Genomic DNA, 15,500 nt, shown 5'->3' on the forward strand with positions numbered 1-15,500 from the left:
GGGAAGGCCCCTGGCTGGTTCACTTCCTCTCACATTGTCTTCCAGACAATGGGCAAAGCTCCACTGAGTCAGACCAGGGACTCACCACTCCACAGACCCAAATTAGGGCAAAGGGAAAGGGGGGCAGATTGTGGGGAAGGAAGTGGTCAGCAGGGCCAGATGACCAGAGAAACCCTCTGCAGACTAGGGAGGGCGGGGGGCGGGGGAGGGAAGCAAGGCAAAGATGTGCTAGGTCCAGACAGTCCCCACCACTCTGTCCTGGACACTGGCCCCAACACTCAGACTGAGCAAGGGCTCAAGTTACGGCGCACTTGTCAACGGGTGCCTGCTCCACACCCAGCGCCACTGCACAGCGGGAGGGGAGGTAAAGCCATCGCCGCACACAGGCTACTCACGTGCCATCTCTGGTGGAGACAGACACTTAGCTGGGTGGTCCTACAAGTACCCTGCCCGGTAAGACCTTGGAGGAGGGAGGTCTGTACAAAATACAAGATCATACCTGCCTGGGAATGGGGGAGTTTCCTAGGACTAACATCAGAGCTGGGCCTGCAAGGCTGCCCACCCCATCTTGTTCCTCATTCACGCACCTTGCTCATCCAAGACTTGCGTTTGCACATGGCCTTTCTCCTCTTCACAGCCTCCCACAATCGCCGCTGTCCTGCAGAGAAAAAAGGGGAATCAAATGCTGTTAAGGTAGTTCACAGCCCCCAGGGCCCCCACCTGCATGCTTCCTTGGTCCCCCTGGGGCGGGCCCACCACTAGATACTGCCTAGCACAATGACACCAAGGAAACAGACCATTCTAACCAACCAGGGAACATAGTTAGCCAGATGGTCACAGCATTCCACTTCTAGGCAGTGGTTCTCGAACTAGATGGAGGTGTTTAACCACCAAAATTGAACAGCAGTGGTCTTTTTCCAACCCTCAAGGGGGGAAAAAAAGGCAATGTGTAGGATTTACCCAATTTTGTGTTTTTCTCCCATAAAATTTTATTGTTACTTGCATCAGATACCAACTATCCAATCCCAAAGTAGTCTATGTCAGTGTCTAATTTAGCACGTTATTACTTATTCAGCTATTTTAAGTTGAATATACTAATAAGTTTCTAATGCTCTACAAGGAATACCATGGCTTCTAGATGCTATGATCACTACTTTTAGGATAAAAACTTATAGAGCATATTTTTGTGCATGGGAAAGAGACAGAATGAGTTCAATTTAAAGCAGATCTTTGTGAGGGAGAGAGAAAAAGAGACAGATTAAGAGAAAATTTGCAAATCATCTGAGGGTTTTTAATCTTCTCTTCTCCATACAGATCTCTGGACATTGACCCCTCTGATGTTCAGAATGGTGAACAGAGCAGACTCAATGCCATGTTTATAAAGGAGGAGGAGATAGAGGAAATACATCCTACAAACGTCTGAACAAACCAAAAGCAGTATTTTTTCAATCCTGAGAATCCAGAGCTTTAAGTATGACTTCATTCTCCTCAAACTCCAGTTCACCTTTACAACTGCTAACTGTTCTCATGCACTCACTGCGTGCAGCATCTACTGATGCAGCGAGAGTTCTCAGCTATGCCACCCCAAGGAATAAGGAGGAGGGCTCTTCCAACTGGCAATCCTGAGGATAGAGGAGGTAAATGGTCAGTGGGGAAGCAACAAGCAAGGCCAATATCCCCACCTACCAGGCCGGCCCATGCCAATCTTCTCCAGGTCCTCATTCTTGACATACTCAAAGTGGGACAGGCGGGTAACATTGAGGTCATCGCGGAGCCGCAGGAAGTACTGTTGTAGCTGCACCTCGGACAGCAGCTCAAGCAGCCAGCCCGTGCCCTCCTCGGGCTGCATGCTGCTGCTCCCCAGCCTCTGTGGGGAGGGAAGAATGGCTCAGGGACCAAGGGGTACAGGGAGGTGGCAGGGGACCCTGTCCTGAGTGTCCTAGGCTCACCCACATTCTACTAAACTGCTTCAAGGGAAGGACTCAAACCATGTTCTTGCTCCCTAAAACAGCTGTACAGAATGGCCTATACTCCTGTGCCCCTCTTCCTGCCAGCAACAAGGGTAGAATTAGGACAACTGGAATACAGCCCAGGCCCTGGAGTCAGGGTCTTAAGCCCAAACTTTGTGATCTGTGGCTGAGTGATATGAGATCAACCTCTCTGCTTTCAGAGAGTCACAAACCCTTTGAGAACAATGAAAACTATCGATTATGTTTCCAAGAAAACATACACATTCTTACTCATGAAGTTTCCATTAAAAAATTGGGGGGTGGGGCGCCTGACTAGCTCAATCAGTCGAACATGCAACTCTTGATCTCAGGGTTTTGTATTGTAGAGATTACTTAAAAAATATTTTTAAAATATTTTAAAAAACAATTGGTCGGGGAGGGGTGCCTCCCCTCAGTCAATTAAGCATCCGACTTCAGCTAGGTCATGATCTCGCGGTTCATGAGTTCAAGCCCTATGTCTGGCTCTGTGCAGACAGCTCAGAGCCTGGAGCCTGCTTCGGATTTTGTGTCTCCCTCTCTCTGCCCCTCCCCCACTCACACATTGTCTCTCTCTCAAAAATAAATAAACATTAAAAAAATAGAAAAAAAAAACAATTGGGGGGGGGTGCAGGGTCCCTTGAGACCTATCCATAGGCTCCTTGGACCTGATGGACCCCAGGGAAAGAAAGCACTGTGGACTAGATGAGCTCTAGCTAAGTTTCACCCAATGCCTGACACCACCAGAGGCTGTCCCCTCACCATCCCACAGACCACTCAAGTGCCCTTAGAACCACAGTGAGTGGAAGACAAGAGGCAGGCAAAGGCTGGGGTCAGCTTTCAGATGCCAGCTCAAAGAGGCAGCCCTGCTTAGCTCCATCAACAGTTATCATCATAGACTACTGCCCAATGTCATCAAAGCTTTTAATTTTTTCAAGAAATACTGGAAATCTGAATCTATATGTGAAATGTGACCACTAAAATTCTTTTTGAAAAGGTAATATATGCACATGGTAAGATATTCAAAAAGCACACAGGAGCCATAAAGTCTCATTCCCTGCCATACTGCACAGCCACCTAGCCCCCTGTCCCCAAAACCAGCTGCCATAAATGACTTTACACATCCTTCCAGACTTTGTTTCGCCCACACACACACACATTTACCCATTACCCACACCATTCTGTTCCTTTTCACTTAACATTACATCTTTCTCTTGACTTTTTAATTATATCGACTAATTCAAGTTTGAAATACACACACACACACACACACACACACACACACACACACACGCTGTACAAGCCAAGCAAAACACATGTGCAGGCTATAATCAGCCAATAGGCCACCAGTGAGTGACCTCTGACCTACACTCTGTGCGGTCCAGAGAAAGAGGACAGGGCACCCATAACACAAAGCAGCCTGGCCCACTGGACACCAAGCCCATCCTTGTCCAAGTAAGACCCGACAGAGCTGAGAGCTTGTCCAGGCCGGCCCGTGACCTGTGTTCAATCCCCACGGAGGAAAACCCACAAGAAGGAAAAGGCCAGCTGCCCCTCGACACCCCACAAGTCAGAGGTGGCCCTGGCCTCCAGCTCTCAACACAGGCTCACCAAGAGAAGCCGGCGCTTGCAGCCCAGGCGGAGCATGAGCCTCCTGCCCCCACAGTTCCCAGCGGTGTTGCCAGCCTAGCAGCAGGACATCAGAGCTTCCCAGGCAGCTCAGGGCAACGCAAAGAGTGACAAACGGGAATGAGAAGCCCTCAGTTCAAACCCTGGCTCTTCCACCAAGGCAGCTGGGCCAGAGGGGGGTTTTCAAACTTCAAGCTGTGACCCTTTACCTAGATGGTTCCCATGAGGTCTGTGCAGCCTCCTAGGGGACATTCTTGGATGTTGGGGGGCCACTAGTGGCATTTAGTGGGTGACTGGGGGACAAGAATGTAAGTTATCCTGTAATGTGCAGGGGAGTCTCACACATTGTCCCAAATCCCACACAACTTAATTTGTGCGGGTGAAAAACTGGTTTATAAACATCTGAACCTAGAATCGAATTCCATCTTAACATGAGCAAAAATGTACTTTTTGTTTTTTTTTTTTTAATTTTTTTTTTAATGTTTATTTTATTATTTTTGAGACAGAGAGAGACAGAGCATGAACGGGGGAGGGGCAGAGAGAGAGGGAGACACAGAATCGGAAGCAGGCTCCAGGCTCTGAGCCATCAGCCCAGAGCCCGATGTGGGGCTCGAACTCACGGACTGCGAGATCGTGACCTGAGCAGAAGTCGCACGCTTAACCGACTGAGCCACCCAGGCGCCCCTGTACTTTTTGGTTTTTAATACACACTGAATCTTCCTAGAACAGAACTATGGTGTAAAATGAGGGAACACTGACCTTTGCTTTGTTCAGAACTTAGCAAAAGTTGTTCACTAATCAGAAAAATGTCACTGAAGGCAACCTGCCCTTATTATTTCCAAACCCCACTCTCGGTCAGCACTTGTAGATGCTGCCTCCACGGTGGTCCTCCTAGAGGTGTTAGCACTGACTACCTCATCACGTCAGAGTGTACAGACATACCAGAATACATGAAATGCTATCATCACTTTCCTTTTATTTCTCCTTTATACTATAGGTGACATCGTGTTGACTATACACACACACACAGTAAAAAAGTTATATTTTTATTATTTTTATTTAAGAAGAACTATAAAAATAACTCTAACATTTCAACTACACTTATTATATGCCAGGCACGGTTCTAAGCGTTTAGCTGTATTAACTCACTTATCCTCAACAAAACCATTTGTTACACACAAGGGAGTGCATGGACGTTAAGAGGGCAGGGCACTGCTGCTTTCCAGAAGAAGGCCCCAAAGGTGCACTGTGAAAATCACTGACCTAGGCCGTGTCTCTCCGCAGCCTGGCCAGGCAGGGCCAGCCAGCACTTCCACCATCACTACCCTGTCCCTGGAGCAAAGCAATTGCACCCACTACATGCCCCACGATGTGGCCTGCCAGCAGGGCAAGCAGTTTAAAGTCTCCCTCCTCTTCTTGCCCAGTCTCCAAGTCTCAGGGTTCTAGACTCCCCACTCCCACCCTCCTCTGGGGGCAACTGCTCAAAGCCATGCCCTGGGTGGTCAGGACTTGGGGAGACACACAGCCCTTCCCCTGAAGCTGTGCAGAAAGCACACAGTCTGGCATGTTCCTTTTCCCTGAGACACCAGCTAACAGATCTCCCTGCTCAGCTGGACACTCCCCTCCCTGCTCACCAGCCCCAGGGACAGGGTTGCTCTGCGTAGGGGTGTGTGGGGGACAGGGAAGAACACTGGGATCCCAGTGAGAAGAAAGCAATCAGGGTCCTAGTTCTGTCTCTACCACCAGGCCCAGAGTGACCCTGGATAAGCCCCTTCCCCTTGGCTAAGTGCCCCTTCCCCGCCAAGTTTCTTTGTCTCTGAAGCTTTCCCCCCCACCCTGCTCACAGTCTCCAGCTGTGCGTGTGCCTGGCCCCCAGCACACCCACAGTCCCACACCTGTGTCTGACGTGTGGCGTGGCACTCTCCAGACACGCACAATTCCCGCATACACTTTGCTAACATGCTCACCAACCAGAATGCAGCAGCTGAGGGGAGAGGCCCTGGTCTCAGAACCCCTATCAAGCCCTCAGCCATTCCCGGTCCTGTCCTCTGCTCCTCAGTGAAGTGCTGGCTCTGAGGGGCTGACCCAGTCCCCAGTCAGTCCTACCCACATCCCCAGCCCCCACTCACTGTGTACAGGCGTCGCCGTAGTCTGGCCAGGAGAGGGAAAGAAAGCTCCAGGCCAGGGAACCGACGGGCTGCTGGCATCTCCACGGAGCTGGACCCCCTGACTGGGACCCTGGGACTTTGGCCCAAGATATGAGGGAGCAGAGCCTTTAGCTCCTGAATTTAAGGTTCTGCCCAGAAGGGAAGTTGGTCAAAGACCTGCTCCAGGAGTCCCCCAAATCCCACAACAGGAGTGGGAAATGGGGCAGAAAAAGAGGGTGGGCTCCTTTTCTTTGCTGCACAGCTGTTTCCACAGCTGGCTAGTCTGGCAGGAGGTGAGCTCTTCTCTGGGCTGGCTCAGCCTGGGTCCTCTGTCCTGTTTCTCTGACTTCTCTTCAGTGCAGTGGTCACAGCTCAGCCCTACTCCCTGGCTCCCCCGCCTGACTGCCCTCCCTCCCTTGTCCCTCCCTCCCCGGCTGAGCAGCTCTGACACTGGCTGAAAAAGGACCTTTCTGAATCACTGCCAAAAGGGTGGCGGGAATGAGGGGACTCTTCCTCCCAGCCACCCGCGCTGGCCCCCCTGCCTCCCCATACACAAGGCCCCCTGTCTTTGGCTTCCACCCCAGCCCCCATAGCTGCAGACAACTCTTGGGATTTTAGGGTGGGGGCTATGTGAATCAAGCAGCAACGTACAAAGAGGGGCTACAGGCTCCTACATGGGCTTGTCTGGGGCTGTGGGGGCTAGAACACAGCCTGAGTTGAGGGCCTGGACCCCAGACAGACATTCCTGGGCCCTGCAGGCAGACCCTTCAGAGACCCTCCCCCATCTCCCAGTCCCAGTCTTGGCTGGGTGTCTCCTGGCTCAGGCCCTAATGTGGCCCTGTTACCCTGGTGCCCGACGGAAATAGGAGGCCGGCAGCCTGCCAGAGTGGGGCAGTCCAGCCAAGAGCGAGGGGGGTTGTGGGGGTGAGGAATCTCCACCCCCTCCCCTGGGGTTGCCTTGCACTGCCCACAACATCCAGGGTGCCTCCTCCCCCAGACCAGCTAGCTAAGATCCAAAGCCCCTCTAAACAAACAAATATGCCCCTAGACCCTGCTGGGATGTCCTCATTCCAAAGCAATAGGATTCTAGGCTATAGGATGTTTCTTGTATAGCACCCCCAAACACAGGCAACAGCCTGAGCTAAAAAGAACTGGAGAAACTCCACCAAGCCCCCATTGGCCCCCCATGTTCCTACAGCTGACAAATGATCCCTCTGCCCCTCCTCAAGAGTACCAGCTGCTCCTACACCCCCCTCACTACAGCCCCCAGACACACCTGACAGCTGCAGGAAGTCCTCGCAGGCTCCCTCAGCAACCCCTCCCCCCATCAGCAGCCATGTCCAGAGAGCCCGTTTCTTGTACACTGTTCTCTTGTCCCTATCCAGCTGGCTACCAGCTGGGAACCCCAGCTGGATGGTGGGGCAGACAGCTGGGTGAGAGTTTTGGGGAGTTAGCATCTTAGGCTCTCTTTCCAGGGCCTCTCTTAGTGCCCAGCCTTCTTAGCAGGGAGGTTACCTGAAAGGTCAGCCATTTCCTGGTCCAGCCCTGTGGAGGGGTAGGGGGTGTGGGTGTTGGGGGACATGCCAGCTCTCAAGTTCTCAGTCCCTCCTCCTCATCCCTGTGTCATCTACCACACAAAGCTCGTGGATCCAGCCAGGTATAGCCTCCCCTTGGTCCAGTGAATCACCAGTCTGAGGCTGGGGTCAGAGCTAATAGACAAGATAAGGCCGGGCTGAGATCACACTGGAAATGACTTTTCCCAAAACCCTGGCAGACAATGCCCTTGGCTCAGAGAAGCCTACTGCCTACTTCCCACCAGGCACCACCCTGAAGGAGCCCCAGGGACCTGACTTTAGGGGACAATTTAAGCAAAATTACTCCCTCTACTGCAAAAGGGAGGCTGCTGGAACAGAATGGCCAGATTAAAGAGTCTAGCCACCCCCAAAAGATGTGTCCCAAATCATTCAGAACCCCATGCCTGACTCTTCCCTTAGACCTTGGGTAAGAACAAGCCTCAGCAACTTGGTCAGCAATCCAGCTGCAAAAGGCTGTGAGGAAAAGCAAAGCCTGGTCAGAGCTCAGGCCACTTCTTGGACCCCTTCTCTCAGACCCGGAAAACAACCTCCACCTTTTCTGTCCCCATTAGTCCTGTCAGCTATCGCCCTCTGCCGACCAAGAGAGAAAGTGCTTTATCTCCAAGCAGAAGGGAAGCAGCCCCACGAATAACGATCATATTTCCTAAAGCAAATAAGGGCATTTAGCTTGATATGCATATTCAAAAGTAAGCAGGAATGTCCAGGGAACAAGGACTCAGTGCCCATAAAAGACTACACCCAAAGCCTGGCACTGCTTCTGGTGCTCCCACCGGGTGTTGAAGAAAGCCCAAAAGGCAATTTAACTGGGTCCCAGAGAAACCAGAGACACTGAGGCAGGTGGCAGCATCAGTAATTTCCCACCACTGACTTGCCCCTCACCCACCACATACACACACAAACACCTCATTACCCAGCCTCTCAATCCCCAGGATCTGTCCCGGGGCCCAGAAGCACAGACGCCCCTCACTCCTGAGAGGCTGCTGCGGAGCAGGGCTGGGCCCTCAGCTCATTGGCAGATGATGGGGTCTAGGACCCAGCTACCTGGCTATCCCCCAGGCCTCTCCCATTACCTGCTGTCCCTCCTCACCCCCAGCCAGGCGCTGATATGCAGATCTCTCCCCCATGGCACCCAAACTCCCCGGCGTTAGAGCCAGGGAGGAGAGCAGAGCCCTCCCGCAGCCCCCGCCCCTCCAGCGGCACCGGCAGCGGCAGCGTCACTGCCCTGCGTCCCGAGGGGCCGGGCCTCCAGCATCCTCCAGAAGGAGGGCAGGGGCTGCTTGAGCGCCTCAACCGAGAAGGCCGGTCCGTACCCCACAGCATACCCACCCACAGCCTCATATCCACCGCTGGTTGGCCAGTGCCCGAGCCGAGCCCGGATGGTTGGATGGTCGCCGTCACCTATGCCGGGCCTGCGACCGGCCCCTCCCCCAATCGCGTCCCCAGCCTCCATTCCAAGGAGCCGCCGCCTCTCGCCTCTCCGCAGCACTACCTGCTGACCCCCGGAGACATCCAGGTGCCTCGACCCCACCTCCACTGACCGCAGGGCCACAGCTCCCCTCAGCCCCTTGGCTACCTCCATGATCCCTGAGCTCCACTGCCACCAATTAGGTCCTGGGGAATCAAGACCTCCCACATAAGGAGGTCCATCCAAGAGGCTCACAGAAAAGGAGCCCCATCCTGACTCGGCCTGAGAACCCCCCCCCACTTCGTTCACTGGGGCCTGAAGCCTATCTCCCCAATCCGCCTGGCTTCCACCAAGCTCCAAGCATGCGCCCACCTGCCGGACTCCCTGCCGCTCCACTCCGCACTCCACTGCACTCCACTCGCTCAGCGCCCCGAGAACCTGCCCAGTCGTAGAAGCCACGCCTCCGGCACCAGGAGGGAGACCACAGCCCGCCCCTGCCCCACGCCTCTTCCCAGCCCGGCCTTGACATCTCCCTAGCCTCCCCGTCCCCCTCCCCCAAGACTGCACTGGCTGTGCGCACGGGAGCTCGGGGCAGGGCACAGTGCTGGGGCTGACCTCTGGCCTCAGAAGAGTGCCTCGAGTGCCCACACTCCCCGCCGTAGGAGCTGCTCCAACACGTGCCCACGCCGGGCTCTGCCACCCAGCACTGGGGCGAGGCCATTGCCTAGTGATCAGGAAGTCCTACTGCAGAGGCTCCTCCTCTCCCTCCCGCCCGCCCTGAGGGCCTCAAGGCGCCCCACGCACACCCTTTCATTGTGCTGGCATCTGAAGCATCCACTGACTCCTTAGTACCAGGTATTTAGGGCTGAGCTCAGGGCACCCTCCACTTCCGGGAGGGTTGGGGCAGAGGAGGAGGGAGATGCTGAGACACCTGCCCTCCCATCAACCAACTCAACCTTGAGGCTAAGGAAAGGGACCCCAGGAGGATACTGGGTGAGTTCCTATAAGGCTCAATCTCCTCACAAGTTCCTTCACCTTGAAGTATGCTGAGGTAGGGGATGACCCGCCAGGCAGGAGATCTAATCCAGGCAGAAGTCCCTGGGTATCTTACAGCAGCTATAGCAGTTTTGTGGGAAGCTGCAAGAACCCAGCCAAAGTCAGGAAGCTGTCCTGACCCAAAGTCAGAGAAAAAGAGCATGAAAATGCCAGGCCCATCCATTCTTCCCTTCACTGGATGAATGGTATGATCCAAATTATTCCTCCTTCCTGCTTTCTCCCTATCTCCTCCCCACCCCCCCATTACCCTCCCTTCCTAATGCCATCCTGCCAAGATTCCCACAGGATCCAAACTACCTTTAGGACTTGGGGGATCTACCCTACATGTATACCCCTGTAGTCTACAACTTGCCCCCATATCTCTAAAGAGAGATGGGAGTGGCCAGGAACCAGCTTGCCTCTGCTGTCCACTCCCCTCCCCCAGCATCTCCAGCAGCATCAGTGAAGTGACAAATCCACACTGAGGAGCAGACATGACATGTAATTTCCGGCCAAGAGATTTTTCCAAAACAATCTACCGTATTCTTGGGAATATATGCCAACCTCACCTCCAAGCCAGCCCTCTCCACCCCTGCCCTCCCTCTTCTCTAAGCTCTAGAGGGAAAACAACATATTGGGAGGAAGGGGGGGGGGGTGCTTATAGTTCCTCTCCCAGCCAGAGGATTATCTTGCCTCCACATGCCAGCCCCACAAAGCCCAGTCAACTTCAACTCACCCCTCCATACACAGGCCCCAAACTTCTGGACCAAGGCCAGGCTGGCTCCCCTTGGGACCTCATCCCAGAGGGAACTGCACCAAGCAACCCCACACCTTCAGGTCAGCCCAGTTCTGACATCACACAGATCTGGGGAGGAGGCTGGCCTGGGGCCAATGGAGAGAGGGGGTGATTCAGACACACACCATGGCTGTCCACACCCTCTCCATCTCCAGGACACAGGGGCCCACTCCCTCCCAGGAGAGCTTGGCAGCTGTGGTTCTGAGGAGAGGCAAAGCTGAGGCATATTTGCTAGTGGTGCTGGGCCCATAGGCCCCAAGTCTAGCCCTGGAGCCTCTTTCCCGTCCTCCTTAACTGTCGATATTTCCCCAAGACTTCTGAACTCACCCTTCCTTCTCTTCTCAGTGAATGCTCTGCTCCCTGGGGGGTCACTTCCTCTCCCTCCCCTGCCCCAGGGCTCCAATTACCGTGTGCTGTCTGTCTTTATTTCTGACCACCTGAAGCTCTAGGCCCACATTTACAGACATTTACAGGACAGCTCCACCAGGAGGATGCACAAGTACCACAAATTCTGTATAACCATACTGAGCTCATCATCACCCCCTTCAACTTAGCTAAGGCATGCTCCTATATCCCAACTGAAAATATCACAAGCCAATGCCAGCCACCCAGGCTAGAAACCTCACCCCTGGCCCCCCTGCAACTATAACTTCCTACCTTCCTCACTGGGCAGGACACAAAATCTTGTTTCTGCCTCCTCATTAGTCCTCCCAATGAATACCATTAGGATCAAGAGTCAGACAGACCAGATCTGAAATCTTGGCTCTGTCACTTTGTACTTGAGCAACTTTTGGGCAAATACCTTAACCTCTAAGACTCAATTTCCTCTCCTGTAAAATGGGAAGAAATAGCAGCACCTCCTTCACAGAGTGCAGATTCAATGAGATAATGAACAGCACACTTAGCACAGCACCTGGCACACAGCTGCCTATTGCTATTATTGTCATCTGAAGTCCCTCCCCTGCTTCTATCCTTCTGTAACTCCTCATTGAGCCAAATACAAGGCCCTTCAAGATCCTCCCCTTGCCTATTTGTCCACCTCCATACCTCATCATTTTCTTCAAATGTCCATATTCCAGCCAAATTAAATACTTGCCCTTCCCTACACACACTCCCTTCTTTAATTTTTTTTAATGTTTTTGAGAGAGACAGAGACACAGAGACAGCGGGGGAGGGGGCAGAGAGAAAGGGAGACACAGAATCCCAAACAGGCTCCAGGCTCTGAGCTGTCAGCACAGAGCCCAACGCGGGGCTTGAACCCACAGACCCTGAGATCATGACCCTGAACTGAAGCTGGACGCTTAACCGATGAGCCATCTAGGCGCCCCACTCCCTTCTTGAATCTTAATGTTTCAGGGTGCCTGGGTGGCTCAGTCAATTAAGTATCTGACTCTTGATTTCAGCTCAAGTCATGATCTCAGTTCGTGAGTTAGAGCCTCATATTGGGCTCTGTGCTGACAGTGTGGAGCCTGCTTGGGATTCTCTCTTTCTCCCTCTCTCTGCCCCTTTCCCACTTGCTCTTTCTTTCTCTCTCTCTCTCTCTCAAAAATAAAGAAAGAAAACTTTAGAAAAAAAAGAACATTTCTCATTTAAAAATTTTTAATGCCTCTGAGCTATTCTCTTTGTGACGGTCCTTCTCTTTGTCTACATGATGAATTCCAACACATCCCCCAAGACCCATGTCATCTCCTCTGTAAATTGCCATTTCCTACCTCTAAATGGTTATTTTTGCTATGCTTCCCATGTTATTCCGTTAAAATAATATTTGAAAACAGGAATGGTATAAACACACAATACAGTTAACTCTTGAACAACATGGGTTTGAATTGTGCGGGTCCACTAATGTGTGAATTTTTTCAATACGGTACAGTACAATGTATTTTCTCTTATGATTTTCTTAATAACAACCTTTTCTTTTCTCCAGTTTACTTTGTTCTAAGAATATAGTACATAATACATATAAAATGTAAAATATGTGCTGTTTATGTTATTGGTTAAGTTTTCCACTCAACCGTGGGCTATCAGTTCAGTTTTGGGGGAGTCAAAAGTTATATGCAGATTTTAGACTGTGTGAGAGGTCAGCACTCCTAGCCCCCACGTGTTCAACAGTCAACTATAGTGGAGTACATGTGGAAAATAGCCAAATCAATGTATAATTTTCAAATTATTCATCACATTCTGATCCTTAAAGGCTCACTGTTCTTATAGCATTCTGTATCAATATATAATTCTACTGAGAGATTCTATGTACACACCTCTACTGTAGTTTGTACCCTGTAAAGTAACCAGCTGTTTTTATCTATCAACTTGAAGGCAGAAGCTGGCAAGGTATCTGGTCAAGAAGAGTTTGCTGAAAGAGACTTAAAACCCATAAGATGGCACTGGAGAAAGGGGGCCGGCCTGCTTTACTTCCAGAGGGTATCAGAAATAAGCCTCATTCCCCCACCCCACCCCCGCCCAGGCTTTGCTCCCTCCCAGTATTTCTAATCCAGGAAAGCAAGCACCTTCATAGAAAGAGGGGCTGCCAATCTCATTACAGCCACTCCAGTCCCAGTAAGCTACTTTGCTCCCACAAAGCCGTTTCAGCACCAGGGATGACAAGGCCAGTCAGTTGCTTATGCAGAGGGAGGGCCAGGAATCGGCCTTCTGCAGAAGGCTGCATTCTCACTAGACTGCAGGGACAGCTGGGGTAGGCGATACAACAATGTTGATGGGAAGGAAGCTCAGTTTGTCAGGCATCCCAGCCTCACCATGGGGGTCAAGGGAGTAACAGGGTGGGAAGGCAGGGCACAGAAGCAGGGACCCAGATCAGATACAGGGACCCACTATGCCTCATCTTCGACTCCAACAGAAAAGGAGGTGTGACTTTCAGAGAAGAAAGGAAAAAATCTACCTTTACACAGAACCTATCCACTATACAGACCCACATTGAACTCAACACCTCCCCACATGTACCAACTTGATCTTGAAAGTATTTAGTTGCTGTTTCATGCTCCAGCGGCTCAAGACTGGCATGCCAACCCTGACACTCAGAGACAGGACACTGAGAGCCCTAACACATTCCTGGAGCACTCCTCCCACCAACAAAACCCTACTCATGTGTGACAGAGGATAAATTCCGGCAGCTGTCCGGGTCTGGTGCACATGCACACCATGCACGCCCTGGTGCCAGGGCTCGGATGCAGGGCACTGCAGAGAGCTGCCTCTTGCCAATCCTCTGGCCCAGGCATCATCACAACACCAAGCAATGCAGTGACTCCCGGGAACGGAGGAAGGATGCAGCACAGCTCCCAGCAGCCAGCCACTCCCAGAGCTCTTCTAGGGCTGGGGCTGCGCAGAGGCTGCCTGGCTGGTCCTCTGCCTGCTGGCTCAGGCCTCACCCCACCCCCACCCCTTCAGCAAGAGCCTAGAGCTGAAGGGGCCTATTGTTGAGCCCTGGAGGTGGGGTGGGGAAAGAAGCCAGAGCTGTGAATGGTACAGCATTTATTCTGCAAGAGGGACTGCTCATCCCCTCTGGACCATGTCCATACCAGAACCCCAGGAGCTAGCAACACCCAGTGAAGGACAGGCTGCAGGGCCCAGGAGACAAAGGGACTGAACCCAGGAGTAAAAGAAATGTTGGACTACCTTCCCACTATAACCTGCCTATCCATTTTAGCAATAAAGAAACTGAGATCCTAAAAGGGGAAGGGACTTGTGAAACAAGGCACTTACGGAGCTATCTTTGGAAACAGATCCCTAGGAACTAGGGGAGATCAATAGTTCAGAGCGGTGGTGATTGTAGACACAGAGGAGCAGCCATACCAAGGTCAGGGATTAGTAAACGTAAGGACCCAGGAAGAGGAGGCCTTGACTTATTAGAAGACACAGCATACAGGAGACAGGCAGAGACAGGAAGAGCCCACTGTTCTTACACCCAGCTAAGGCCCTTGGCTCGGGGCTCCTAGGAGATACAGCTGCTGAAGGAAGAGACTAAGCCAAAACTCTCACTCCAAACCCTGCCTCAGTCACTCACCATGCACCTTCTGTGTGCTCACTCTGTGTTAGGGTTTTGGGGAAATAGGAAAGGGAAGTTATGTTCTGGGTCCTCAAGAAGACACTATGTGCAGGTTCTTTTATTTTTTTTAATAGAAAGCAATGTTTTTTTATCTATTTACTTACTTTTATTTTTTTTAGTGAGTTCTAAGCCCAATGTGGGACCTGAACTCACAACACCAAGATCAAAGAGTTGCACACTCTACCAACTGAGCCAGCCAGGGATCCCTACATGCAGTTCTTTAAAAGCTTTATCTTCACTAACTGATTAAAAACTTCCCCTTATTACTCTACATTATCCCCGTTTTACAGATGAAGAAATTGACGTTCTGAGGAAGTGACCAAGGTCATGCAGAGAGTAAGAGCTGAAGCCAGGATTCAGTCCATATACAAATGCACACTAAATTTCTTGGCTCAATGACACGAGCCCACGGAGGGCAGAGTTACAGTCCTATTCATTAAATATATACTGGATATTGAATGAATTCATGGATTCTGTGAGGAAGTTTAAAGAGGGGACAGAGGTTCCAGGAAAAAAACCAGTAAATTGCACACATGCACATAATTCCATTCCTTCTCAAAACCCCTCCAAAACTACATTTTTAAAGAGAATTTATTTTTCTAAAGAGAATTTAAAAATATATATATTTATTTATTTTTGAGAGAGACAGCACACAAATGAGCAGGGGAGGGGCAGAGAGGATCTGAGCAGAGGAGAGAGGATCTGAAGCAGTCTCTGAATTATCAGCACAGAGCCTGACATGGGGCTCAAACCCACAAACTACAAGATCATGACCCGAGCCGAAGTTGGATGTTTAACCAACTGAGCCACCCAGGCGCCCCTCAAGAGAAATTTTTTGAATGGCAGAGGAA

The 15,500-nt window shown here is 51.5% G+C and overlaps 1 protein-coding gene across 12 annotated transcripts in view; it reads right to left on the reverse strand.

Annotated features, from left to right (window-relative positions):
- Positions 1–15,500, reverse strand: part of TNK2 (tyrosine kinase non receptor 2) — a 45,564-nt gene that overhangs the window by 17,611 nt on the left and 12,453 nt on the right. For 8 of the 12 annotated variants that reach the window (XM_007090936.3, XM_042998429.1, XM_042998431.1 and 5 more), the window contains exons 2-3: positions 1,687–1,867; positions 588–658 (exon numbers count right to left, since the gene is read on the reverse strand). In XM_007090936.3, coding sequence (XP_007090998.2) covers positions 588–658; positions 1,687–1,849 — 234 coding nt within the window. In that variant the 5' untranslated portion in view covers positions 1,850–1,867. Of the gene's footprint in view, positions 1–587; positions 659–1,686; positions 1,868–5,743; positions 6,121–15,500 lie in introns of those variants that run through there. The other 4 variants (XM_007090939.3, XM_015541478.2, XM_007090938.3 and 1 more) reach the window with 3 other exon arrangements.

Source organism: Panthera tigris, chromosome C2, assembly GCF_018350195.1.
Source record: "Panthera tigris isolate Pti1 chromosome C2, P.tigris_Pti1_mat1.1, whole genome shotgun sequence".
In the NCBI taxonomy this organism is placed as follows: Eukaryota; Metazoa; Chordata; class Mammalia; order Carnivora; family Felidae; genus Panthera; species Panthera tigris.